The following is a 25,401-nucleotide window of genomic DNA, read 5'->3' as shown; positions in this document are numbered from 1 at the left end:
TAATCGAGTGTTTTGCAGATCGTTGAGTCTCATTGACGCTGCTTCTCCCAGTGGACAGTGGGTTAATCCTACATCTCGCTACTTCAATCGGATATCACAGCATCGACGGCAATTGCGGACAGAGCAATTGCCTCTGACATCCTGGACGACGTTATCAGTGCTGTTTGTGGCAGGATACGATTCCTCTCGGTGTGACAAAGTCCAGACTGTCGACGTTCGTATTCGTATTCACATACATCAGCGACAAGGAGCCGGGCCCACTCCGCGTGAACGATAAAACGACATTTTGTGTTTTAATAAATTATTAAACGTACACATTTCACTATCACATTGTGCTACAATGAAATTCGGATTTAAGTCCGTTTGAAGCCGGGAGACGCGCGGCGGGGGTGCAGGGGTCTGTCTCGCTGGCGGCGGGCTGCAGCGCGCGGCGCCCGGCCGCCCGGCGCGGCCGGTATATGGCACCTGAGGTGGGCGGGGCGCAGCAGCCGCACGAGATTCGACACGGCGCCGGTAGGCGGCAGCACTGCGGCGGCGGCGGGGCAGCTACTGGTGAGTGATGGGGATGTGGCCGCTGCCGCCCTCGAGCGCCGGCAGCGGCGCCTCCACCGTCAGGATGCCGTCCTTGGAGAGCGACGACTTGATCATCTCCGGGTTGGAGCCCTGCGGCAGCAGGAACTCGCGGTTGTACTCGCGGTAGACGCTGCGGCTGTCCGACTTCTCCTCGTGCTTGGCATGCACCTGCGAACGGACACACAGGGGAGAGGTCAGTCGATCGTCTTCGAGTAACAGGCTGAGGGCTGAGGGAGACAGACGGAGCCTTGGCGTGCACCTGCGAACGGACACACAGGGGGAGTTGTCAGTTGATGGACTTCGAGTAACGAGCGGAGAGCTGAGCGAGACAGACGTGCGCCTGTGGACAGGACACACAGGAAGAGGACGAGTCAGAACACGGACAGCTGAAGGCGCTGACAAGATGAGGCCGACAGCTCGAAGGATGGGCAGGACGGAGCCCAGCCGAATAAATGGCGAGACGGGAACATCAGCTGAATGAGTGGGTGGGGAGGACAAGGGAATCCTGCACAGACTCACAGCGTGAGTAAAAAACGCGACAAAATTGAACTGGATCAGCACCACGTCATTAGCATTTGACATAAGTAAGCACTCAACATAGCAGGAATAAGTTCGTCGTTCCAGATAGAACCACGATTTTTCATCCACCAATAGCACGCGAATTCTACAAAATCGCAACACACGTCGACCTTTCTGAGCATTTGCTGATTAGAGCAGGTACATACATTGTAGCATGCAGCATGTTTTTACCGGAGTACAATCAACAAAGTAGCAGGGGATACACGAGCCAGGTGTGACCTGATTGCATCGTTCCTGCTGAATTTAAACTGTTTATGAACTTTCCTCAAGCGCACACCGACTCGACTCGACTCGATGCGCGCTTATTGAAGCACCCGTTGATGGAATTTACGGGACCTGGTTCGACGATTCAGTACCGGAAAATGTTCCGTGATATGATACACCAACATGGAATCTGCGAACGTCGTTTAGCCATCCCCCACATATAAAGAAACTCCCAAATCATCACGCTGCTCTGGAGCCTGACCCAGTCCAACATATACAGTTACGAGACAATCGGCTCAAGGCAATCGACCGCTCCCAGTTGAAATCAATGACCGCGACTATGACGTCATGTAGCGTCAGGAAGGATGACGTCACCGCGTGTGACGAGGGACTGACTGCTCCCCGGCTCGCCCCGCTGAGGTAGATGACATCACGGCAGGCGTCGGGCCCAGCAGTGTGACTCAGCGCCGGGTCAGCGGCATTGTGCAACCCTCAGGGCGTGGCGGCTCCGAATCGGCCGTCGGTGACAGGTCGGCACCGAATACCGATGAGAACAGGGCACCGACAGACCGGTGTCGAGAAGGGAGGGGGAGCGCTCCGGCGGATCGAGGGTCAGAGGATACGCTGGGTGGGGCAGGGGAGTGGCGTCGGCTACTGGTGATCGGCACCGCTCACTATCGCCTTTTAATCAAAGAAAGGTGAGGGCTTAGCGCTGATAAAATACAATACTGATAACCTAGTAGACCTTTCCGCGTTTTCTTGTGAAAATTGTCCATTGTTGACTACAGAAAGCCTCGATGACACTGTGACAGGGGCATTATTCAGCACAGCACTAACGAAAACAACAACTGTAGTTTGTTTTCATCTCCCTGTCCTATCCGACCTGGCTGGAGTTCCGGTGTGGGCTTCATGCCAGTATTCTCTTGATCTTGGACAGCCGAGCTGGCAGGTTGGCCCGGGAAACACAATATCGCCAAAAATCGGCTAAACAAATAGCATTCCGTTCTATTTGATTGCATCGAACTGCGACTAAGCCAACAGACTGGCTGCTGGTTTAGATACGAGTTACGACAGTTAAATCCTGACCTAATAAACAGGCGGTTAGCCAGCGGCGCATGTTATTTGCCGTACGATTAGCACCGAGAGTCATTCACGTAATACTGGAGGACGTGACCATCAGACCGAAGGTATGCCGTCAGGGACGGCATTCTCACTGGGAAAAGGGGCGGGATTGCAACTTGTCTGCCTCAGTCTAACCACAGACCGCCCTTCGAGAATGACGTCACGCTGATCGGCTGTTCGATGTCTGGACCGGCACTTTTTGCCACGTTTCCAGTGTCTGTGACGTGGCCGAATATGACGAAGAGTCATGCGGTGGGCTGGTCCCCATTCTGGCCATTATTTCCTTGAAACGTCTAACAATAAAAAATCGATGACAAGAATGTTCCACGCTCTTCAAGTCAATAAAGGAGCCGCATCTATTCCTTATCTTCCCTCACATTTGATAGCCATAAAATGTGCCGGGTTTACGTCAGTTCACATATCGCTCGGCCCCTCCTCGCTGAAGTCATATGGATGGAGCGATGGGGAGAGAGAGGGGGAGGGGAGAGAGGAGCGATGGTGACATCCGGGAGCAGCGCACCCATTTCCATTATCCACCATATTAGCGGCTGAAAACGAGCTGCCTCCAGTCGTCGCCCCCGCTCGTGACAAAATCATCTAACTCAGCGAGTTCAGCTCAGCAGGGAGGAGCACGAACGGGGTGGGTGGAGCAGGGCTCCAGCAGCGTTGGTGAGCGGGGCGAGACCACTGGAGACGACCACAGGAGGGCGGTATCGCGGTCACCTTTCCCAGCCCATCCCTGTCGACAGCGAGCTGTGACACCACGCTGACAGCCCACACCGATCCAGTCAGGATGAGTCATCATACAGACAACGGTCCCAGCACCGGCGGCACACGACCCTCCCCCCCCCCCCCCACACACACACACACAGCGGCCCGACGCCTGCCAGTCTGCTGCTGTGACGCGACCTTGGCCGTTACTCGATACGCCGGTGCGACCGCGCCCTGTCACCGGAGCGAACCATTAGCGACAGAGTAGAGTGACCCGCGGCGCCGTCACCGACACCGGGCGTGGCTCTCACGCGAGAGATCGACACCCATCAGCCGGCCGACACGGTGCTTTTTCTTTGTCCGGCCGTGTCCGTTGTGTGAGTGTTGGTTCAGGGGAGAGAGCAGAGACCCGCCCGTAAACCAGCGGCCGGTGGAAAACGGCGGAGGGCGGGCGGCCAGCGCCGGTCTCTCTCTCTCTCTCTCTCTCTCTCTCTCTCTCTCTCTCTCTCTCTCTCTCTCTCTCTCTCTCTCTCTCCACCGGTCCACCACCCACGCACACTCTCCCTGTCCCGTCCGATTCTTCGTCGCGCCGCCACGAAGCGAGTAAGTAGGTGTCTGGAGATTTTAAACCCGGAGAAAGCGAGAGGACGCATGCGGAGACCGAGACCGCCCCTTCTCACACCTAAGACATGCTGCAGCCAGCATGGATATGAATTAGGCCACCGCATGCAACCATTGGTAGTCCATTAAAGGGACTATCCCACCTTCTAAAATGTTGTTAAAACCAGTTAAATTGTGCCCGACTTTATAGATTGGATCACCAGGAACACGGTTCTGGCATTTATTTTTCATTAAACATCTTAGGCTTCCCATATTCCAAACATAAACTTTCAAATATGTGACGTCACAGCCCAAAATTACCTCCTTCCCCAGGCCACATTACTGTCATAAAGCTGATTCTTTTTACTCTGTAGGCACCACAACAAAGTTCAGACCAAGTTTTAAGCGATTTTTCAACGAACAAACCCATTTAAATCAGAATGACTAAACCAGGTGACGTCACACTAACGGTTGCTCCATGTTGAAGATAGGGCCTTGTACAAGGCCCATTTTCAAATGAAGGGAACGAATTTCTTCAACACCAAGAAGCCGCGGGGGTTGCAACCTAGATAGATAGTGGTTTCTGAACCTCGCCGCAAACTTGGCTATCTCAACTCAAACCCCATGTTAAAGGTGGGATAGTCCCTTTAATGGCTCAACTGGAGCGAATGAAGGCATCCATTTGGTTACGTAACGAATATTTGATGCCTGGTCGATGGTCATCGTAGTTACGAATCATTACCCGACACATCTTCTGGAAACAATAAGAGAAATCCGATTATAGCAATGTGACTGACATTCGAATAGATTTACGACCCATATTTACTGAGTTGGTTTGGCTGTCAGTCATAGAATATTCAGAACGAATTACAGCAAAAAGAAGAAGAAGAAAAAAAAACAAATCTTCAAAAAGACAGGTTGAAAATATACTAGTATCTTAGACAGTATATCTTTAGTATAAAACATGCGGGGAACGTGTCATTTTCTCTGAGCCACGAAACTCGTGGTAGCCGGGTGCGGCACAGCGGGTGCGCGCGATCAGTCCTGTTATAGGGTGCTGCGGCGCTGTCCTGTCGACAGACAGTCACAGGTCGCGGGGTCACGTCCCTGCGACCCGTGACCGCGGGAGTTCGACCGGGCCTCCTCTGCCGCTATCAGTCAGCATTCGCTCAGCGCGGCGCGGCGCCGGTCCAATGAATAATAACGGCAGAAGGCGCCGCCACCAGAGGCGAGAAGTGCCCACGCACAGAACGGGACAGAGGTGGCGGCGGCCAGCGCTCGGTCAGACTCGTCACAGTTCAGCCGCAGCGTCCGGCAGCCATGGGACATGGAGGGGGGGGGGGGGTGACCGGCGTCTTGGTTAGTGGCCCGAGTCAATGCAGAAGGAACAGGAAGTCGGACTAAATAAGATACCGTGCCAGTACCACGAAGCCGGAGCAAAACCACCTCATCTACGGCTAAATGCACCATGTCGTGTGGAGCTCCTTTGAAAACGGCGGTGGGTAATGCATCATCCACCCTGAGACCGCATACTCCAGCGAACGAGTTACACCGACAGCCCGACGTCAAACGAAGCCGGCCCGGTCTGAGCGGCTGCCAGCCCTGTGACAGGAATGCCCGAGCTGCCAGCCTATGTGCCAGCCGGTGTCAAGACGCTGCAATGGGAGGGGCGGCAGAGAAAGGGGCGAGGTGTCTGGCGGATGGGATGGACAGACAGGTAGGGGGAGGGGAGGGGCGGAGAAGCTCACGGGCGTGTGGGCGGAGGCGTGTGTCACAGGATCCGAGTCGTCTCCCCCTCCCCCTCCCCACCATCACCGCTGTAGCTGGAGCGAACAATGGAGCCGCCTCGGACAAAGGTATTGAGATCATTCGGTGGCGCCCGGCTCGAGGCCCGCGACAGGCCGCCAGGTGCACGGGACTGACGCTGGTCGACGCCGAGCAGGCTGAATACGAGAGCAGGGTGTGCAGGAAATCACAGCAGCACGAAGGTGAGGCGACAGGCAGGAGACGGCACTGGCAGAATAGAGAAGGAATAGAGGTGAGGCGACAGAATAGAGGACGGAGCACGCTGCCCTGTACTCGTATGGCACTAGCTGCCGTGTGCTGCGAACTTCAATGCCAGTACCTACACGTCGAAGCTTGGTAAATAGTTAGGTAGGTTATCTGGAATCGATCAGTGAAATATCTTATCATTGCGCAAATAATCCGACTTCCTAGATCCTTTGACTCCAGTCGCATCGAAGAACCAAATGAACACAAAGAAATGGCGACAGGAGAGAACGTTACAAAATCGCGCTCGTGTATCATACAATAGCGATTGTCTATCTAGACCGGAATACTCACCAGGAGCTTGTTGTCGACGGTTTTGACGACAATTTCCTCGGGCTTGTACTGGCTAACATCGAAACGCAGTTTCAGCTGCTTCTGATCACCCTCCTGAAACGACGATGCGGGGAACGTCACAAAAACGAGCACGCGAAACAATGCCGCGCGGAGACTGAACACCTTAGAAATTTGCATCAGTGACTGAGTGGATATGCATATTGGTGAATCTTCCCAGGTCTCAAGAAGATGGAACGATTACGGGCCTAATTAGAGGCACCTCGCCGGCTTCTAACACATTGCGTTACAGTACGCGACCTTCCTTTGGTGTGCTCACAGTGCCCACTGCGGCGCAGTCGATACCTCGGGCAGGTTGGGTCACTGAATTTCGACTCTCAGATCGCTGGGCAGAGCGGGGAATCAAAGGACAACAGACATTGGCCTCACACCGCGCTAGCTAGAAGGGAATATCTGCAGAGTGTTTCCATTTGATGGGTCAGGAACAGGGAGCAGAACCTAGCAATGCTCGGAAAACTACAGGAGGCAAGAGGAGATTCATTCTCCCCATTCTCAGCTAGCGTCGATAACAGCCTGAGAGTGATCTGAGAGATCACCATCTCCCGACAAAACTGATTAATGGATCCCCTCCAGGGGCCATTTGGTGGATTAATTAACATTCAGTGATCACCACCAGGGGCCAGGCATTAATTTACGGTTTATCACGCAAATGACATTTGAATATCGGGCTTTAATGAGCCGATGTCTCAATAAGTCAAATAAATCACGGGCCGATAGCATGGGGTGAGATCACGTAATTTCACACTCGCGAACAGAGCTGGTAAATACAGTCTAGTCATTTGACAAGCTGATGCTTGATGCTAAGCGTGAAAAAAAATCTCAACAAAAATGTCTTTCGGAAGCGAGTTGAGGCATTGACCTTTGGTAAACAAACCTGACGGGCACAGCCATACAGGCAAAGACCTGGTATACAGCTCGGTCTGTGGTTGAGGCAATACATGCGTCCTGTATGAGGGACGAGTTCAGGCTGTAACACGTACGTACGTCCTGTATGAGGGGCAAGATCAGGTTGTGTGATACGCACGTCCTATACAAGGGGCGAGTTCAGGCCGCTAGGAGCGACTTCTGGCAAATACGTACGTCCTGTATGAGGGTCGAGTTCAGGTTGCGGGGCAAGTTCAGGTTGTGATACGTACGTCCTGTATGAGGGTCGAGTTCAGGTTGCGGGGCAAGTTCAGGTTGTGATACGTACGTCCTGTATGAGGGGCGAGTTCAAGTTGCTATGAGGGGCGAGTTCAGGTTGTGATACGTACGTCCTGTATGAGGGGCGAGTTCAGGTTGTCCAGCCAGGTGGACGGGTCGGAGCGCGGCGCCAGACTCGATCCGGGGAAGCCCGACTGCTGCTGGGATGTGGTGCTGAAACAAAACAACAACGCACCGTCAGACGAGAACAGGCCATACAAATACCAGCAGCTGGTCAATGCAGATCATGTATCATGGTGCAGGGGATCATGGAGCACCACATCAGGGATATCGAGGGATATAGGTTTCGGGGATCGGGGAGTTGGGTATCAGTGTCGTGGCAATGCGCATTACAGCCGGGTGCAACAGGGGTTTACGGCTATCTATGACGAGTGATATTTTAATCCAAGCCAGGTGAGGTGTAAAGGGAAGGGTTGGGACGTAAATGGATATCCAGCCAGTCTAGCCTCCACCACTAAGCCGTCTTCCTGAGAGAAAAGGTACGTAGTGCAGTAATGTACAACACATCGTTTTGCCAATGAGATAAATGCACTAGTGATTTAGCCCTGTCTCGACAGATGCTGACTGCTGTTAGATAGCTAAAAATGCGTTCGAATTCGCCTGGAGTCAAAGGGGTCGGGCCTCTTCAATACTTTATCGGAATTCACTGGGAGTGACAGTGGAGTGGGAGATCGGAATTCAGTGGGAGTTTCCCAGTGAATTCCGATAAAGTTTTATATCTACAAACATAAACCTGGGAAAAATATGACTCTAAAACAGCACTCTTCAATACTTCAACTAAATGCCCTGAAATCAACCGCGGTCTGTCAGGTCGACTAACCTAACAATGAATGAAACTCAAGAGAAGTATGCATCTTATCAGCAACAGCTGAACATTTTGTCAGCATTTCACATCGTTGCGTCACCTTCCCACTCCCCCGCCTCTCCCGTCTGTGTGAGCATTGAGCAGCAGACGGTCTGCCTCCCGGACCGGCGCGGCGCGGTGCACCTCAGAGACGTGATTGAATGAGCGCCTCGCGCCTCATGCGGCTTCCCTGCGCCCGCCGCCTCCTCGGCGCCTCGGCACACACAAATGATGGAACGTCCGGGTCTCACAGAGGAGAGGCGGGAGCAGAGAGAGGATGGGAGCTGAGAATGACGTCATCCACCGCCCTCTGAGACACACATCATCACGGGAGCGGCGGGAGGGGGTTGGGTCACCGCGGGAGTGGCGATGGAAGAGCAGGGGAGCGATATGGGAAGAGGATACATCACGACAGAGGGGGCGGGCGGATATCGTCTGAGTGGTCCAAGTGAGTCATCGCTGGGCGCAGCATGTGCTGAGCACTGAGCAGTGAGCAGCATCTCATCGGCATAACTGCTGCACGCAAGCAGCATGCTCAACATCCCGCGAATGATGGGCGGCTGTAAACCACTAAACGAGCAGCAATGATGCGTCCTGCAAGGCACTGGAACGAAGACCATAGTAGAACAAGAGCCCAGGCCTTTGCCTCGTCGACGTCGCCAAAAGAGCAGTATATTGCATCAGTTCGTCCAGCATCCACATCCCTTCATCATGCTATCATCAGTGCAGGCATCAACATACAAGCGCCGCATGTCACCACACGCCCAGTGCGCATCTCGTCAACACCGACAGCCGCCGACAGCCGCGTCTCTGGGGCGCCCGGCAGAGGTGTGCCGACAGCCCCCGGCGCCCCTCCCTGCCCTGTGGGGCAGCGCCACCGGCCGTCGGGACCCAGACAGGCAAACAAACGCTCGGGCGACCCGCCAGAGCGCCTGCGGCCGGCCGGCTAGCGGTGGTTAGACGGTCGGCGGTCGGCGGTCGGACGGTGGACGGTCGGGAGGTCGAGAGGTCGGCGGGCTGGGCGGGTCCAGCGACCGTTCGGGCCAGGGCGGGTCGTCCCGTCACGGCAGACGGTCAGTGATGGCCGCCATGTGTCACCCACCGGCTCTGAGCGGCCCGGCACGCGACAGCACCGGCTCGTTTGAGGTCAACAGGTTAGAGTTACTGGCGAGAGACAGTGGGTTTATATCAGGGTGGCGGTGGGGGAGAGACAGCATCAGTCGCCAGGAGATAGCAGAGGATGAAGGCTGGCCTACCCAAAACAACAGGTCACTCTCAGGGTCAAGTAAAGGTGACAAGCTAGGTCCAGAGTCAGAGACCGAGACAGCGGAGTCGCAAGACGACCGAAACCAACAGATCCACTACGCCAGTCCTAGGACCAGTCGGAGTATCGGCTGATCATGACGAGACATAACGTCAGTGAGCTGGGCCGGGCGCCCCTTTTGAGGCCCGGCAGACGCCCGGGGGCCACCGTCCGCCCGAAACGGTTGGTAGTCGTCAGAGCAGCGGTTTGTTGATTCGCAGACCGACCGACTCGCCCGCTGCCGCCGGCACGGCTGTAAACACCCAGCCAGCTCCGCAGCAAACCTCCACCAGACTTTATGAACGAAATGCCACAAAACTATCGGAATAACGCCGTGACTTTTTTCCTTCCAGAAAGTCGCGGCCGTCGTTTCATATTGACAGTTTGCCCGCCGTCTTTCCTGGTCCCCTCAGCACGAAGCGGGTGTTCATTGAGCGGCGGCAGCACGGCACGCCGGCCCACCGGCGCCAGGTATGGAAGGGTGGCGAGCTATCGATCGCCCGTGACGTCACTAAGGTGCATCGTGGCACGTGACGTCACGGCCCGGTCCGGGACGGGGTCCGGGGCGCGCCCGAAGTTATCCGGTTGTAAACGACCAGCGTGCAATCGGCGATGAGAGCTGAATTCCGCTCCTCTAACACCATGTAGCGCGTTTTGGTTCGGCACATTCGGTGAGTACTGGGCAGGGAAGGCGTTTTGGCTTGGACCAACCTGAACCACCGACTTCCAGTATGAGCCGCACAGCCGCGGTGTTGAGCGTTCCTGGACCCCCAGTCGTTGCCGTGTTGTGTCGTGCGATGTCATTATTCGCGCCGCGCTGGTGCCGGGTGGGGTTACCTATTCGGGTCACGTGTGGTCATCGCAGGCGGCAGGGCCGGTTACAAACGTTTGCGACACACGACCTTCAGGCCGCGCGCGGCGTGACAACGTAACTGGCATGCACCGGCGTGGGGCCGCTCAATACAAGGTGCACGTGGCTAAATAATTCAGCGCTCCGAGTTCACGCTTAATGAGCTGTGAGTGCTTCAGAGCAGCGCAATGAGCGTTGAAGATATTTGGAGTATAATAGTTATTTTCCATGGAAAGGCAACAAAAAATATGTACTTGTAATGAACATTAATATGTAAAATAATGTTTAATATTACAAAAATATGTACATTAGCAGCTCATCAACCGCAAAGGTCACAGACGCACATCAAACTTTTCATTCAAGTGAACGGAAATCACTAACCCAATTGCCTACATCGACACTCGACAGCATCCGCTTCCAGCTACAATCACACAGCTAGACGAAATGCACACCGAATAGCAGCCAGCCGGTCCGGCTGGAATGCCCCACCAAACTGCTCTGGGGATAAGGAAGTGAGTCCGGTCCCGTATTAGGCATAACAGGTCTGCGATGCCGGCGATACTGTCCCTCTCCGATCTGACGTGGGCACGCCGAGACCGGTGGCGCCGCGCCGCTCAGAGGGCGGCGAGCGACCCGTCTGTCTGGCTCCGACCTGCCCGCCGCTCCGGCTGCCAAGAACCGTCGACCGTTTGTGCTGCATACTCCGCCGGCCGGCCGGCCTCCTGTGAGCGACAGACGGGAGATGCAGGGGTGGGGCGGAAATGCCCCCTCCTCGTCAACCCGACCTGGCCTCGGGCGGCCGCAGGGCATCCCACAGGCACACGTGGCTGGCACTGAGAGGGGCGGCAACGGAGTTGGCACCGCAACTCGGTGGTTTCCGACCAGAACCCACGGCTTGCTTTGAGGCACAGCAGGTCGGGTGTCGCCAATGTCTGAATATGAACACCAGTCGCAGACACTACAACTGAGAGCTCCATGAAGCTGGAACTTCCCCGCTCAGGTCAAGCGCAACGGGGCCACGTGGGTGCACGCATGAATCCTGCAGAATGCAGATGCCGCGTGCACGCATGAAACGTGCAGAACACAGATGCCGCGGATAGCAGCCGTACAGCATTTAAACCAGCCGATCGCTGCATGATATTGCTCAGGAGCGGTGACCTAACGTCGCCGTTCGGACCAAACCACCCCGAATAGCTGATTGAGTGACGGATGGGTCCCTGTCACAGCGAACCTTACCATCGTCATCCGGGTACGAGGCATGAGATCATGACTGTTCCACCCAGAAATGCCAACTCACAACGCGAGCGGCTGACAGCCTGCGACAAACCGTTCCAGCCTCCTGACCGGCATGACAGAGAGTCGTGCCTGACCACAAATTGGGCTACGTGGCGACCAAATTCACAGGGCGACCGCGATTTGCACATATCAATAACGGTGATCGGTCGGTGTCGTGCCACTATCCGCACCATCTGCATCCCAGTTCTCCCGCGGCACCACCGCTAGCGTCGCTGTTACCGCCACTGTTATTGTCACCACCCAGCGATTCAGGTGAGTATATCCTGTTCGCAGCGGTCTGCATCTCGACGCAGACCAGGCGTGCGGGTTTCCAGGACCGTGCCGACGAGCCGAGACAGTGAGCCGTTACCGCCGCCAGAGAGAGAGCAGGCAAGCGAGGGAGCCTCGCGTGTAGCGGCACAGGAAACTATAAATAGGCAGCCGGGCAGACGGCGACGGTCGGTTGGCGGAAGAAATAAACGACGGAAGAGCTGGTGCACCAACACGCGGGCGGCGGAACGCGTGATGGGGAAACACGGGACGGCGGCACGCGGTGGAAAAAGAGATGGCGATGAAAGAAGGAGACAGGAGGAGGAAGCCGTCATTCTCACAGGAAGTATTCATATGATGCACCGTGTGATAACAGTGTACAATGCAGTGCAGGAAGAGGCACCCAGAGAGTCCTTCGTGATTCTCTGCATTTTGTGGTGAGATGCGACGGACGGTGGCCCTGTGACGCCCGTTCCATCACAGCTGTGATGCGTGCGTCATCACCTACTGTCGCGGGTGTCCGTCCACCTGTACCGCCTCAGTCACCCTCACACACGCGACTCGCCCGCGGCGCGCTGCGAGCATATATGTAGGAGACACCTGAGCGGAGCGGTGGAACGCGCTCGTCAAGGACACGGGCCGCGGCTAGGAGGGAGCCGACTTGTGGAGCCTGCGAGAGGAGACGGCAGGGCACATAGCACCCAGCGGCTCACACGGCAGCCAACGGCCCACCCACCGGCAAACCTGACGTCAGCGGGAGAGAAAACGATAAACAAATAACGACACGTCAAACACAATCCGCTGACTTGTATCGAACGTCTGTCGCCGCCAAATGCACATGGTGGAATAATGGTGATAAAAATGGACAGCCAAACAAGCCCAGCACCCGCTGCTGGTGAGGATAAGCCGGCTAAATCCGAGCTCGGGCGCTCACCGTGCAGCCGATATCATGCGATGTGCACAGTGAGCACATGCCACGTCATAACAGCGAACATCCGTCGCGGCATACCTCAGCCCAGCTCCATAAAAACACGGCGACTGGTGCCGTACTGGCGGCAACACCGGCAGCGAACGATCAGACATGTAATGTCAAACATTGGCGACATCTACGGCGCAGCGGAGTACCGACAACTGATGCACCAAACGAAATGGACATGCACGAAACATCGAGTGGAAAAGAAACTCAACCAAAACCGAATAAGATGCAAATGGAGCCAAAGAAGTGGAGCATAGCTCCTACAACTCAAGAAAATTTGATGCATCGAATCTACACACCGGCACTTCTAGAGAACAGCGAACATCGAGCATCCAGAAAATAAAAATGAATCTATATACAACGACCACCAAACAGAAAGCTGACATCAATCACCGATCAGACTTGAAGCGTCCGGTCGGCGGCCTGAGCCCGCATGCTCCGCGGCCGGCCCCGGCACCGGGCGTTACCTGGAGCTGCGAGAGGCCGATTGGGAGGACGGAGCGGAGGGACGCTCGCCTCCTCCGCCGCTGCCGGGCGTCCCGCTGCCCTGCCGTGTCGCCGTCCGGCCGGCCGGCTGCTCGGTCCGGCTGGCCGCGCCGGCAGGGGAGGTGCTCGTGTGCCGCATGGTCAGCTCGGTGGTCATCCGGCTGCCGCCGGCGGACGGCGGAGGACGGCGCGCCGCCTCGCTCGCCGACGCCGGGTCCCGGCGCTGCCGGCTGAACGTCTCCGAGGTCTCCCGCTGGTGTTCCTCCTCCTTACCGTCAACCATCCGGTGGTACTCGGAGGTGCGACTCCTGAGAGCGCGCAGCGGCGTCCGGCAGCGTGCGAGAGACAGACGGGATCAGGCGGCTGATTGGGCACTACGCGACCGGTTAGTCTGGGATCAGGCAGTGGGACGCACCTCAGGGCATGGAATAGATCTGAAACACGCAGACATCGGACAGACTGGATGGTAGTTGGAAGAGGCTCACTCACAAGCATAGTCACTTCGGCATGCCGTTGTTCAAGAATCTAAAGAAATCAACCAAAGCCGTTGACGACTGCAACGAGAAACAGTGCAGACTGCAGCGAAAAAAAAAAACGCAGACTGCGTGATTGACCGTCACGCCGGGCAGTCACGGTGAACCATCACATCACGTCACGCCGCGCCGAGCGGGGATTGTCACGGACGGCGAGCAGACGGACAGACAGGCAGACGGGCGGACGGAAAGACGGGCGGACAGACGGACGGACAGGCGGAGAGCGCGTGAGAGAAAGGTCTGGAAACGCCCAGCCGGCCGGCGGAGCGAGTGCCACTGCCAACACGACACGACCGTGTGACGTCATGGCCACAGGGTGGGGCGCGGCAAAGGATGAACAGGTATGCGCTCAGCATGACAAGGGCGGGTAGAGGAACGAAGGAGAGCAGAGGGTCAGTGACTTCCCATCGGGGTTTAGTTAAAAGGAACTCACTATTCTTGCTAATTGAAGCTATGTATGAGCAGCTTATGAAGAACAAGCTAAAAAGACAAAGAATGACCACAATGGCACATTTTATGGGCTAAGTAGTAAGTAGGTAGGTAATTGTCAATTAATCAACTCAGCTCACTGCGTGATGTTCCTACCGTGATGTCACGTCTAGGTCCCATCACCCTATCTCATGACCTATGCCGGACATTCACGAGATGATGTCCCAATCATTGAATGAAGCCGGTTTGAGGCCCCAGTGCAGACGCCCCCAGTCCGGGCCGGTGCAGCAATTCGCTGGCGTTCCGTGACTCATTTGATTACATACCCGTCGAACAAGTATTATCTAGGGTCATTCTGGATCGCAAACTGCCAATTTGGCTGTGTGAGGCGGCCTCCACTAACACAGTCGTGACATCATGGAAGGTCGTGGGCCGGGGGCTTCTCGAGAGGTCTTTCCACTCTCCTGCATATCCCAACGTCAACCGCCCGCGACTAGCAAGGAAAGGGGGCACTGGGTGCGCCAAGGCTCCGCGATACCGTCCAAGGAGTTACTTAAGTCACCGTGTTCGCTCGCCTTTCGTACCTACACTGCCATGTCTCATAACAATGTAGGGAGACCAAGAAGCGGCCCATCGTTCCAGACATACCCTTTGATGGAGTGACTGACAGCAGTGAGCAGAACTTGGTCAGACAGGGTGCGCTAAGCGCTTAAACTTCGTTTCGACACATTGCACGCCTATTTATCTCTGAAGCGCCAGTGGCATGACCTGTTCACCTCGCCAGAGACAGTTTGACCTCCCTCTGACCGGTCGACCTATCGGTCGGTAGGAAGGCAGCACGCCTCATCCGTACAATGGACCACTAATGAACTGACTGTCCTCTCGCTCGGCGGGGCGGGAGCGTTTAGCGGCGCTCGTCCCAGCTGCTTGTCGAGCTACTCTTGTCCGATCGACACACGACCTGAGTGTCTCAAGGGAAGCGGAAGGGCTTCACCTGTCGGATGTTAGAGGACTTCACCCACGACGTTCGCAAAGTCAGACGAACGTCAAAGACGCATGTTGGTGGCCGCCGACGTTAGTTATTGATTGAGCAACTAGACGAGAAAATTAAATTTCATGTCCTATTGTAAAGATACTTGATGTGGTACCAATCATTTATCAGACTGCACCAACAGAGCCATTAGGTTAAAACCAAACTACACGTTTTGCTGAGGAAAACCCTAAGAATCGTCTATCATGAGGTCAATAGTCAATAACATTGGATTGTGCCAGCTGCGATTTCCGGCAGGAAATAAACAGTTCTGCTCATTCAAACTGAGGTGAGAACTTCCTCTCTTTTACAATCGCGTATACCTAATACCCACTTGAGCCTACTACAATGGAATAAAATAACGGTCAGTAGTATACAATCCAATTCAGACGGGTACCGAAGGAAAACAAACTCGTAATCCTCTGTAATGCAAATCGCGAGCCACGCGAGGGTCCGACACGCCACATAGCCAGCCACTGGCACTGAGCGAGGCGTTTTCACACCACTGAGCGGCTCAGCGAGACGTTTCTCCTTATTAGTGAAGCCCGTTCTGTATATGTTACAAACTGGCGACTGGCACGGGTCCGGTCGCGGGGACCAAGTAGAGCGAGAGCACGTAAACACGCGTGTTTTTGCCGCCGGAACACGAGCAGACGACGTTATGAAAGATTTACGGCTAGAGAAACACATCAACTGAATGTGGGTTCGGACAAAGGGGTGTTTCGAGCGGTGCTTTGACCATAACGGTCTGCAGGCCGCCGAATAGAACGGAGCAGATAGCCGGTCTCTCGTCTCCCGTGTCCGCAGGATGGGGAGCAGAAACGGCGGCCCCGTATCTAGCTGCCCATCCCCTGCCGGGGTCGGCGCAGCGGGACGGTCGAACAAAGACGGTCTGCCCCCTTCGGCGCCCGTACCGCCCCTGCCTTAGGGGGAGCTCGGGAGGGGGCGGTTACGACCGGCACCGGCCGAGGGGGCGGGGCGCGCCACTACCAGAATCGATCTCCGACGACCTCGACATCGGCCGACGGCGGCGGCGGCCGTCGGCAGAGGCCATGGGCGGGGGCGGCGGTCGGGCAGTGGCCGCCGCACCGAGCCGAGCAGACGCGCCTGCCGCCCGCCGGCTCCCTGGCAGGGGTGTTGGCAGCCGTGCCGGCCGCCGCCGCCTGGCCGCGTGCCACCCGCCGGCGGCCGGCCGGGCACCGACCAACCGACCGGCCGACCGGGCCGGGCGGGACCGCGGCTCGACCGGGGTCACAGCCACATTCCGCCAGCTGCCGCCGGCCTCCGCACAGCCACCGTCAAACGACATAGCACAGCACAGCACGGCAAGGGAGTGAGGGCAAGGCGATATGGTCAAAAGGCACCGGAACAGTGCCGGTCCGTCCCTTACCTGGAGGTGATTGAGCTCTGCCCCATCGACGGCATCTCGCGGCTGATTAGCTCCGAGCGGAACTTGTTCATCTCATCCTCCATCTTGCGCATTTCGGCGTCGAACCGCTCGCGGATGCTGCTGAACTCTGTGTCGATGATGCTGAAGTCGCCCATTTTGACGGGGATGTTACGCTTGGCCATGGCTGCTGCTGGTGGCACTGCTCTGTCTCGCGCTGCACACGGCCACACCGCTCACCCTCCGACCGTCGGCTGTCGAGTGCGCCAGCCGCCACCTCGACGCCAGCGCCGCCGCCGCCGCCGGCCGTGGCACGGCGCTGCGGCGCTCCGCTGAGTGACGTCATCGCGCGAGGGGCGGCCGCCGCCGGTCCAGACAGGGGCGGGGCACTGGCCGATCGCTGGGGGAGTGACGCGTCGCGCGGCCGCTGGACGGAGCGGGGAGCGCTGCAACGGGGCGGCCGGCGCGGGACAGTAGCGCGGTACGGCAGACAAACAGGAAGCCGTTAAGAAGCATGTTGGAAGTCGTTGGTCCGGAGGTGGCGTGCATCCAGTCAAGTTTCCAGCTGAGGGCACTTGCTGAGCTGAGTAGTCCAGTCCAACGTCCATAGACCTAGGGAATAAAAGGCGATTCATCATATCTCATGCTAGTTGTTACACACATTCAATATCATAGTATAACAAAGTCACAAGGCAAAGATCAAGAAACGATGCAATTTTGGCTCGGGTATTCAACGAAGGGTGTCAAGTTCACGGCAAATGATAAGATAATGAATAATGAAGAAGCCAATATGAAGTCAGAGCAGTAGCCTCCGCTTTTCATTGCATTGCACTCCATTGACCATTCAGTATATCTAATTCTTACGGTTTAGCTGTTGTGCTGTGCTTTACCGTGGCTCCTTTATAGGCCGCATTATTTTCACCGAAACGCATGAAAATACGAATTTTGAAAATTTAAGCCCTATATCAAATCGTGAATAAATTGAATGCACTCGACAAATTGGAATCAATTTGTTGAGTGTTGAATCACCGCCATTCGTCCGTATGCGGCGGTTGTTGCGCAGAAATGACAGCCAGCAACGAAATCGTGCTCTTTCGATGCACCGGATGCACCTCAATGATACTTCTCCTATTCTTCTGACCAATCGGTGAGCCGCTGCTGAATTTCACAGTGTCGATTTCTTCAGCTTTTGATGAATAAATGGCTTAGGATTCGTTGATGAATTGATTCTGAAGATTTTTTGTATTTAATTAAAGGTCATGTTCTTTTCTAGAAATACAATAAAATCAGAAATTCGATTGATTGCTCAGATTTCCCATTCCTGACGTCACTTAATTTTGTAAGCAGTGGTACTGCGAGCGTCTCGTGGACTGAACATAACTATAAACAATGCCCTTGCAAATCGCACAGTCCCAATCCCCAAACGATGTTGAGTTTCGTTTTTGATTTCAATTTATCGCTGTAATAGGCGTTGCCTACTGGTTTCAATTTTTGTAAATTGGGAAGGCGGGAGTCTGAATGCTGCTCAAAGTGTGATATTGTTATATGTAATTTTCTTAAACAGCTTCAGTTTTCAGCAAAGCAAACAAAAGGTGCGACCCCAGCTTTTGCAAGAAGATCAAGATTAGTGTAAGTGGGTAGTCGTAAAGCATTTACAACTACCGTGTAAGTGTTGGTGTGGCGTGTTTCTGTTGGCTGAACTGAATTTTAGATATTTAGTTGTGATATACTTATTTTGGAAGTCTTTGTACCTACATATATCATCAAGCAGAAAAATCAAGACCATTGACGACCCAATCAATTCACAATGGTCACTGTATGTGTACTGTGTAGGCAAAGATATTCCACTTCTTGTTCTAAAATCAGTGCCCTAAGCTGTTAAGTGGGAAGGTGGTGCCTTACAGAAGTACCTATGTCAAGAATGTAGCCACCTCTTGCAGAGGCAAACTTCAACCATGCAGCTTGCAGTCGGCTTTGAACACGATTTTACCGACGCCTTTCACGGGCTCTTTTCATTAACAAGCATCACATCCAACGCCGCAGGTGAACTACCTATGCAATATCAATATCATTGGATAATGCCTAAAATAAGCTTCTGCTGCAAACCCAGTTAAGCCTCTACCAAAGATGGTAAATAGTTCTTCATCTATGAAAGTATTTTCCAGATTCTTTTGTTTATATTTTTTGTCCTTTTTTGAAAATAGGTAATAAAACTGTAGCTAAAACTTTATTCAGGAAAGTGGTATGTATATAATATCCTTTAAACTAGCATGTGACTTATTTAAGGTCATTTTGAACAGCATTTTCAGGATAAACCTGTGTTCAGATTTCAGAATTTGGATAAACTGCAATGGTCATCCATCAATCCTGGGATACATTTTGCTTTGCTATTTTATTGAGATCTTCTATTTTTGTTTTGAATAGCCCACAAAATGTAGGTAGCATTAGCCAGCCATTATGTTGCACCAAGAATAAATGTGTAAATGTAAATATGGTATTAAATGTGTTGGAGGGGATAATAAGAAGTAATTGCAGCAATGATGGGATGACTGCTTGCCACTGCCAGCTGCATTACAATTAGATGGGATATGAGAGATTTCAGGCAGGGGTTGAATGAAATATTTTAGGTTAAGCTGTTCTGCAATTGTTTTCAGGCTTTCCTATTTACCAATGCACCTTATTTTGTCATTAGGTATATTTGTCTTCTTACTTGCCAATAGAAGGCAGACTCCTGATGCCATATACTGATACAGTCTACAATGAGCACATACTTATATTTCTGTAAAATTTGAGCTTTTATTTTTTGATATTTGGAATATTTCTTGTCTGACAAACTAAGTGCAGATAGGTAAGTAACTTATCTTGGAGGTAGCCAGGTGCTTGCAAAAAAAAAGACAGCCACCTACTCCACTGATCAGGCTGTGATATGACAGGTTTTCTTGATTTCAGCCTTGATTTATGAGTGACTAGTTCAGTATTTTATTAATTCATGACTTGCTTAGCTGCATTTTCCTTGGCGCACCCAGTTGCCCAGTCTTGCAATTCTTATGTTAAAACACTGTCACTTAGCTTCCCTGACACTTTGCACTCCACATTGTGATACCAAGCTCTGGTTGGAATATGCTATCAAAGCCTCAGTGAGTTAATTACAGTACAGATAGCCATTAACCACACAACATAGTAGGCTGCGAAATGACACTAGTCAGTCACTGCACCATAAGTCTACACAAACGAGCAAAATTGCAGGTAGCATTGAACATGTGTATCAGATAAGCCATGTACCAGTATTATAATTCAGTGTTGGTATTCCATCTGCAGATGGCGACATACGGGGAGCGTCTGCCGCTGGCGATCGATGATCTGAGCGACACGGAGGACGTGGAGCTGGGTGACACTCCACCGATCGTCTCCGACCCGGCGCCACCGCGCTTCCCCCCGCTGTCCGCGCAGACCGGGGCTTACGGCTCGTCCTCGCAGGCCGGCGGGTACGGCTCCGCCCCTCCGGCAGGCGGGTATGGGTCCGCCCCGCCGGCAGAGACGTACGACCCCGCCCCGCCGGTCGCTGAACTGGGGGAGCGGTCGGCACTGGATGACTGGGCCGACCCAGCCACCTTCGGAACCACGGCGCCACTCACGGGCCCGGCGCCTCCCACACCGACCCTGAACGGCGCCAGGACTCCAGAGGTCGCAGGTGAGAGCTCTGAGGTCACAAGTGAGAGCTCTGAGGTCACAGGTGGACTGCGGTGCCATGACATCTCAAGTCATTGCTGATGTTTGTGTTCATGGTGGGACAGTAGTGGCGACATCTGACTGGATTGGCGAGCGGGGATTATGACGTGATTTAGATTAGACCAAAGTGGGTGGTATTAATTATATTTGTGTTATGTTGCCAGGAATCGCGTCCATATCTCTTGTTTGACACTCGAAGCACTAGTGAGAGTGCTTATGGTTCTTGGCTACAGTTGCATTCATGAATACTTGGAAAGATAAATGAAGCTTGACAAGCGACCTACTACATTCCCCTGGCCCCTCCAGCACTGCCGCTTATGACCTCCTCCTTCGTAACCGCAGCGCCGGGCCGCACCATCAGTCCCGGCTCGTCGGTCCGCCGCCACTCCGCCACCGTATACGACAAACTTGAGTCGCTCAAGGCCTGGAGCATCTCCACGTACAAGTGCTCCCGTCAGCTGATTGCCGAGCGGCTGGGACGCTCCACACGCACCGTGGACGCCGGTGAGTGATGAGGGTGTGTTGGGACTCGGATAGTGATGGTGCTGCAGATGGTGGGACTGGGATAATGGGGTTAGTTTAATGCAGCAACACCAATGGCGAGCTGATGTGTGTCTCTTCGAAGTCTGTTCGATGTTTTTAGCGAATTAGGTCGCGAAATCATCTCTACGAGCTCCTTTTTGCTGACTTGAAGTGTCTAACGTCATCCTACGAACCCATTTTTGCTCCTACTGTCTAGGTTCGACGTCGTTGCAGTGGCAATGTCATGCGAACCATCAGTCGCCCATTCCGTTTTTGATGGTTGTGTAATTGTCGTGCAAACTGTTTCAGAACTGGATGCTAAGATTGCCATCCTCCGAGAAACCCAAGTTCAATACCGGAGCTTGATGAAAACGGCCAAGGAGCTGTCGACACATTTGACCAATATGCTGTCATCGCAGGTAAAATCAATGACTATGTTCGGGTAGGTGATGATCATTGTTCCAGAAGTGGGTTGATGTCACCGTTAAGAAGCCTATTGTATTGTCTGATATAATTGCATACTTTTGAATCATAACACAACAAATGAAATTTGTGGCGAATGTATCAAAGTTTTGATCATCATGGACGCGTCTGCTATTCGCGGTTGCCCACGCATCGCCACCGCCGTTCAACTCGCTTCGCCTACCGCTCGCCCGTTTTCCTTTCAGCCCGTATCGCCAGGTGTCACTGCAGTCTCACCATCGCGCTTCCCTCCGCAGATGCAGCTCAGTGAGCTGTTCTCTCAGCTGGGGCAGCGAACTCCCGAGCTACGACAGGAGTTCGATCTAAACGCCGAGGCGCAGCGCACGCTGAACGAGAGTGGTCGGCCACTGCGCGACGCGCTGGCTCAGTTTGTCTCCTCGATGGAGACGCTGTGTGAACAGACCATCGAGGACGCGCTCACCACCATCAAATCGTACGAGACGGCCAGGTGAGTGTGGTGGGGGGAATCCGATCGCTCCAGACGACCATAGTTAGCGTTCGTGCGCATCCTTTTTTCTAGACATTTAGTTGGAATATTTCGAATAGATGGATAGGCGAAGTCAAAGCCCGTTTTAAGAAGAACTTGTTTGCAGGGCCTGAGCTTTACCGTTCGATCGCTAAATTTCGGGTTGTCGGGACTATTGAGAAGCCAAAGTTAAGCAATGCAGACGCAAAATCCGCGGATGTTGCGTGAATCGTACGCTGGTTCGGATGTTTTTCTTCCCCTTACAAGTAGGTCACACGAGCTTGGCGTGACTGTGTTGTTTATCGATGCTCGTTCGTGACTGTTGCTGGTTTGGTGTGTATGCTCGTTCTCATTCGTGAGTGGACTTGATTGAGCTTTTGAGATAGTTGTTTGAGTTAGCGAGGCTACTCGTCCATCCGCGGACCTCACTCGCTTCATGTGAACTAGGATATTGTATCGGAGCCGGCGCTTGGTTATTCAATCCCACGCAGGTTCTTAAAGAAAGTGGGGCGACATCTGGCGATAAACTGACAGTTTCTCTGACCATTTTTGGTCGTTAGCGAATGCCCTTTTCTGGCTTCCCACCTATCATGCCCTATTCGATGAGCTATTTACTTTTGAAAGTGATTGCTTTTGCTACAACCTTCTTCTTTTTATGGTTGCTGTTTTTGCACGGGGATATTAATGCTCCCACAGTATCGTTACCACTCGTTCCGCGACGTCACCGACTCCTCCCTCCACAGAGTCGAGTACGACGCGTACCGCGTGGACCTGGAGTGGGCTGGACAGCAGGGCGGCGACACCGGCCTGCTGGCTGAGGCCCGCCGACAGCACGACATCAGGCTGGCAGAGTACCAGCGACTGAGAGAAAAGGTCACCGTCAAACTGACGCTGCTTGACGAGAACAGGGTACGTCGGGCTTCTGCAATGAGTTCGCTGGATTTAATGAATGGATGGAGGGGTGTACTACAGCATAGTAATGGCCCTAAATCGGCGCTGTATTAATTATTATGTTTGGTTCGAATGGATGTTTGCTATTAACTAACTTTGTGGTTGCTGAATATCGTCATGAAATATATGTAGATCGGAATTTTATATGCTGAAAATTTGTTGGACCGCCCATTTTTCAGATGTTACCCCCCCCCCCGCCCACACACACACCTGTGGATCCATGGAATCTGAACACTAAGTAAGTGAGTACCTATGGTGCTATAAGGCTCACATTTGCATCTTTTCCCGCCCAGGTGAAGGTGCTGCGAAACCAGCTGGGTCTGTTCCACGCGGCCGTCTCTGAGTATTTCTCCGGGGACGCGCCGTCTCTGAAGACCACCCTGTGCCACCTGAGTGCCGACAGCCTGGGAGCGGGCGACGCCGGCGTGCGCACAGTCGCCTCATAGACCCCGGCCCGCTGCGGAGGAGAGGAACACACGGAGGTCAGGTCGCCAAGGGGTGCCGGATCTCCCGGGGGGCTACAGGATTGACGACCTTGCTGATCGGCCTCGGTATAGATGGCATTGGAAAGCATCGGACCAACGGATGGAGAATGGCTTTAATGACGCACAGTGAATAGTGCGAAGGCAGACTTTCCGCGCAGTGCCTGCTCTGGAGGCCTTATCAAGGGTTTTTACTTTTGATTAGGTCTGCTAGCTGAGAGATCGTCTGATGCTGCTTCGGATGGGACAGGCGATGGAATTTACTATGTAATGCAGCGTTAGTCAGCTCAGCACGGCTCGAAATCGGTGCAGAACCGTTGCAGTATGCAATTACGCAATCATTTTCCATTGGCCATCGTGTTTATTTACGTGGTCGTATTTATGCAATATTGGTGCGCAGTCTCCGCTTGACAGCTACCCAATGTGACACGCATGGTGTCACTGTTGTGTGGGTGCAATTCTGGCAATCGAGAAGTTGTTGGATAATCGGAACGGGCGCTCAACTGTACCGAGTACTATGCATGGTTGCTGGAGTGTATCGCTATAATCTTAACTTACTATCGAACGTTTGTCATAGCCGCGTGTTCATAAGACAAGCGTAAACGGCCTCCAGCTATCGCCTCTCTCGGCACGGTCTGCGGGCTTCTAGAGGTAGCACAGGGGGCGGGCAGCTTTGCGATGCGAGAGATGCTCATGCTCGAGATTGGCCGTAAGGTCTTGCCGGCAGTGTTGAGGGTGCGTCAGCGGTCCAAGGACCGGACCTCTAACAGCCTTATGGTGACAGCTTTACTCAGACTCGGCAGCGAGCGGTCCGTTAGCTACGCGCACCAGCGGTCAGGGGGCCTCGCGGATCGGATTCTCTCGCGGTGCTCTCTGCTTGCCGTCTTTCCACTTCGCTCAGCGCGGTCACCGCAATAGGTATTAGGTAGTCAATGCGACACGCTTAACCACGAATCTCGATGCGTCACGTCGGTCCGTTATTTTAATGACCGGCGTGCTATTTACGCTGCATTTAGCACCGACTGTAAATGTGTTTTGCCTTGATTGCGTTCTGTCGACCCTGCTTTGTGGGCTGGGTTGGATGCGGTCTCGTAAGACTGCGAGGCTCTCAGCACTGTTCTCTGGTTGTGTTTGTTAGGCGTTCAACGCGCACATGCTATGAATGCCTACACTTTGTAGATCTCTGCAATTATGTAGGTAGGCAATAGTTCCTTTCCAATGTTCATAAATGTGTGATATCAACAATCGTGATAAGACATACTATTCAACGATTTTGTATAATTATTGGCTAATATCACGCAAATACATTATAATTCACTGTTTTGGAGAACGACTTTTGCTTTATTTTTTTGCAATGTCCATGATCAAAGCTTAATCAAAACCTGTTCGAATCTTTCCGTACTTTGGTTGGCTCATTCTGGGTTTGTATCGCTACTGTCTATCCACTTTTTATTGACGTTCATAAGTACGATAGCCTGTTCCGATGCCACAAACAGTAGGTGTGGTGGTTCAGATAGTGCGCCTCCGACTGTTCTGCGAGGTTACCTGTACTGGGGCGGAGTGGGTCACAATCTGGGCGTGAGGGGGGCGCGGCGCAACAGCCCGTCGCGTTCCCACACAATGTTGACACAGAGAAGCACCACAGTGAGCTCCCGCAGAGGCGCATAATTATATAATTATATAACGCGGGTCGTGAGATATTCGAATGTGCAAATGAGGCCCTGTTCTCTATAAACGGTGCACTTGCCTGCAAAATACTGGTGCTAGAATCATGCGAGGGCACGCGCCTTTATTTTTACAATCTAGCACAAAACTCGTTATGGCCGAATAACCACAATAACAACACAACAAAGTACATATCGTCAACAAAATGACGACGCGATGATACCGATAAACAAGAGATATGAACGGCGCGGTGGGGGAAGAATGTCCACACCTTGCCAATATGATAAAACATCATTCACCTATTCGAATGAATATCACTGAACCAAAA

General features: G+C 53.5%; 2 protein-coding genes across 3 annotated transcripts; one reads left to right on the top strand and one right to left on the bottom strand.

The window, feature by feature from the left end:
- Positions 1–207: 207 nt before the first annotated feature.
- LOC122387661 (heat shock protein beta-1-like) lies at positions 208–17,797 on the bottom strand. Its single transcript, XM_043378037.1, has 5 exons — positions 17,640–17,797; positions 16,779–17,387; positions 7,443–7,545; positions 6,133–6,225; positions 208–741 (listed from the first exon to the last, which is right to left on the bottom strand). Exons 2-5 carry the CDS (start codon positions 16,958–16,960, stop codon positions 547–549), a joined length of 573 nt encoding a protein of 190 aa, XP_043233972.1. The 5' UTR covers positions 16,961–17,387; positions 17,640–17,797; the 3' UTR covers positions 208–546.
- A 405-nt stretch (positions 17,798–18,202) lies between these two features.
- On the top strand, positions 18,203–24,738 carry LOC122387660 (arfaptin-2-like). Of its 2 annotated transcripts, XM_043378036.1 has the most exons (8): positions 18,220–18,236; positions 18,353–18,440; positions 20,094–20,466; positions 20,847–21,008; positions 21,336–21,445; positions 21,746–21,957; positions 22,719–22,884; positions 23,220–24,738. In XM_043378036.1, exons 3-8 carry the CDS (start codon positions 20,094–20,096, stop codon positions 23,370–23,372), a joined length of 1,176 nt encoding a protein of 391 aa, XP_043233971.1. In that variant the 5' UTR covers positions 18,220–18,236; positions 18,353–18,440; the 3' UTR covers positions 23,373–24,738. The 2 variants fall into 2 exon arrangements, with proteins under 2 accessions (XP_043233969.1, XP_043233971.1); XM_043378034.1 differs by having other exon boundaries at positions 18,203–18,404.
- Positions 24,739–25,401: the final 663 nt, after the last annotated feature.

Source organism: Amphibalanus amphitrite, unplaced genomic scaffold, assembly GCF_019059575.1.
Source record: "Amphibalanus amphitrite isolate SeventyFive unplaced genomic scaffold, NRLGWU_Aamphi_draft 000294F_arrow, whole genome shotgun sequence".
NCBI lineage: Eukaryota > Metazoa > Arthropoda > Thecostraca > Balanomorpha > Balanidae > Amphibalanus > Amphibalanus amphitrite.
Note: the sequence above shows the minus strand (reverse complement) of the source record. Positions and strands in the feature narration are given on the sequence as shown.

Excerpts from the sequence above, each read along its gene's own strand:
- LOC122387661 (XM_043378037.1), bottom strand. The coding sequence starts at position 16,960 with ATGGCCAAGCGTAACATCCCCGTCAAAATGGGCGACTTCAGCATCATC. Across the intron at positions 6,226-7,442 it reads ACTCGCCCCTCATACAGGAC|GAGGGTGATCAGAAGCAGCT; the intron begins GTACGTATCACA and ends TCGTCGTTTCAG. Across the intron at positions 742-6,132 it reads CCGTCGACAACAAGCTCCTG|GTGCATGCCAAGCACGAGGA; the intron begins GTGAGTATTCCG and ends GTCCGTTCGCAG.
- LOC122387660 (XM_043378034.1), top strand. The coding sequence starts at position 20,094 with ATGGCGACATACGGGGAGCGTCTGCCGCTGGCGATCGATGATCTGAGC. Across the intron at positions 21,446-21,745 it reads CCAATATGCTGTCATCGCAG|ATGCAGCTCAGTGAGCTGTT; the intron begins GTAAAATCAATG and ends TTCCCTCCGCAG. Across the intron at positions 21,958-22,718 it reads AAATCGTACGAGACGGCCAG|AGTCGAGTACGACGCGTACC; the intron begins GTGAGTGTGGTG and ends CTCCCTCCACAG.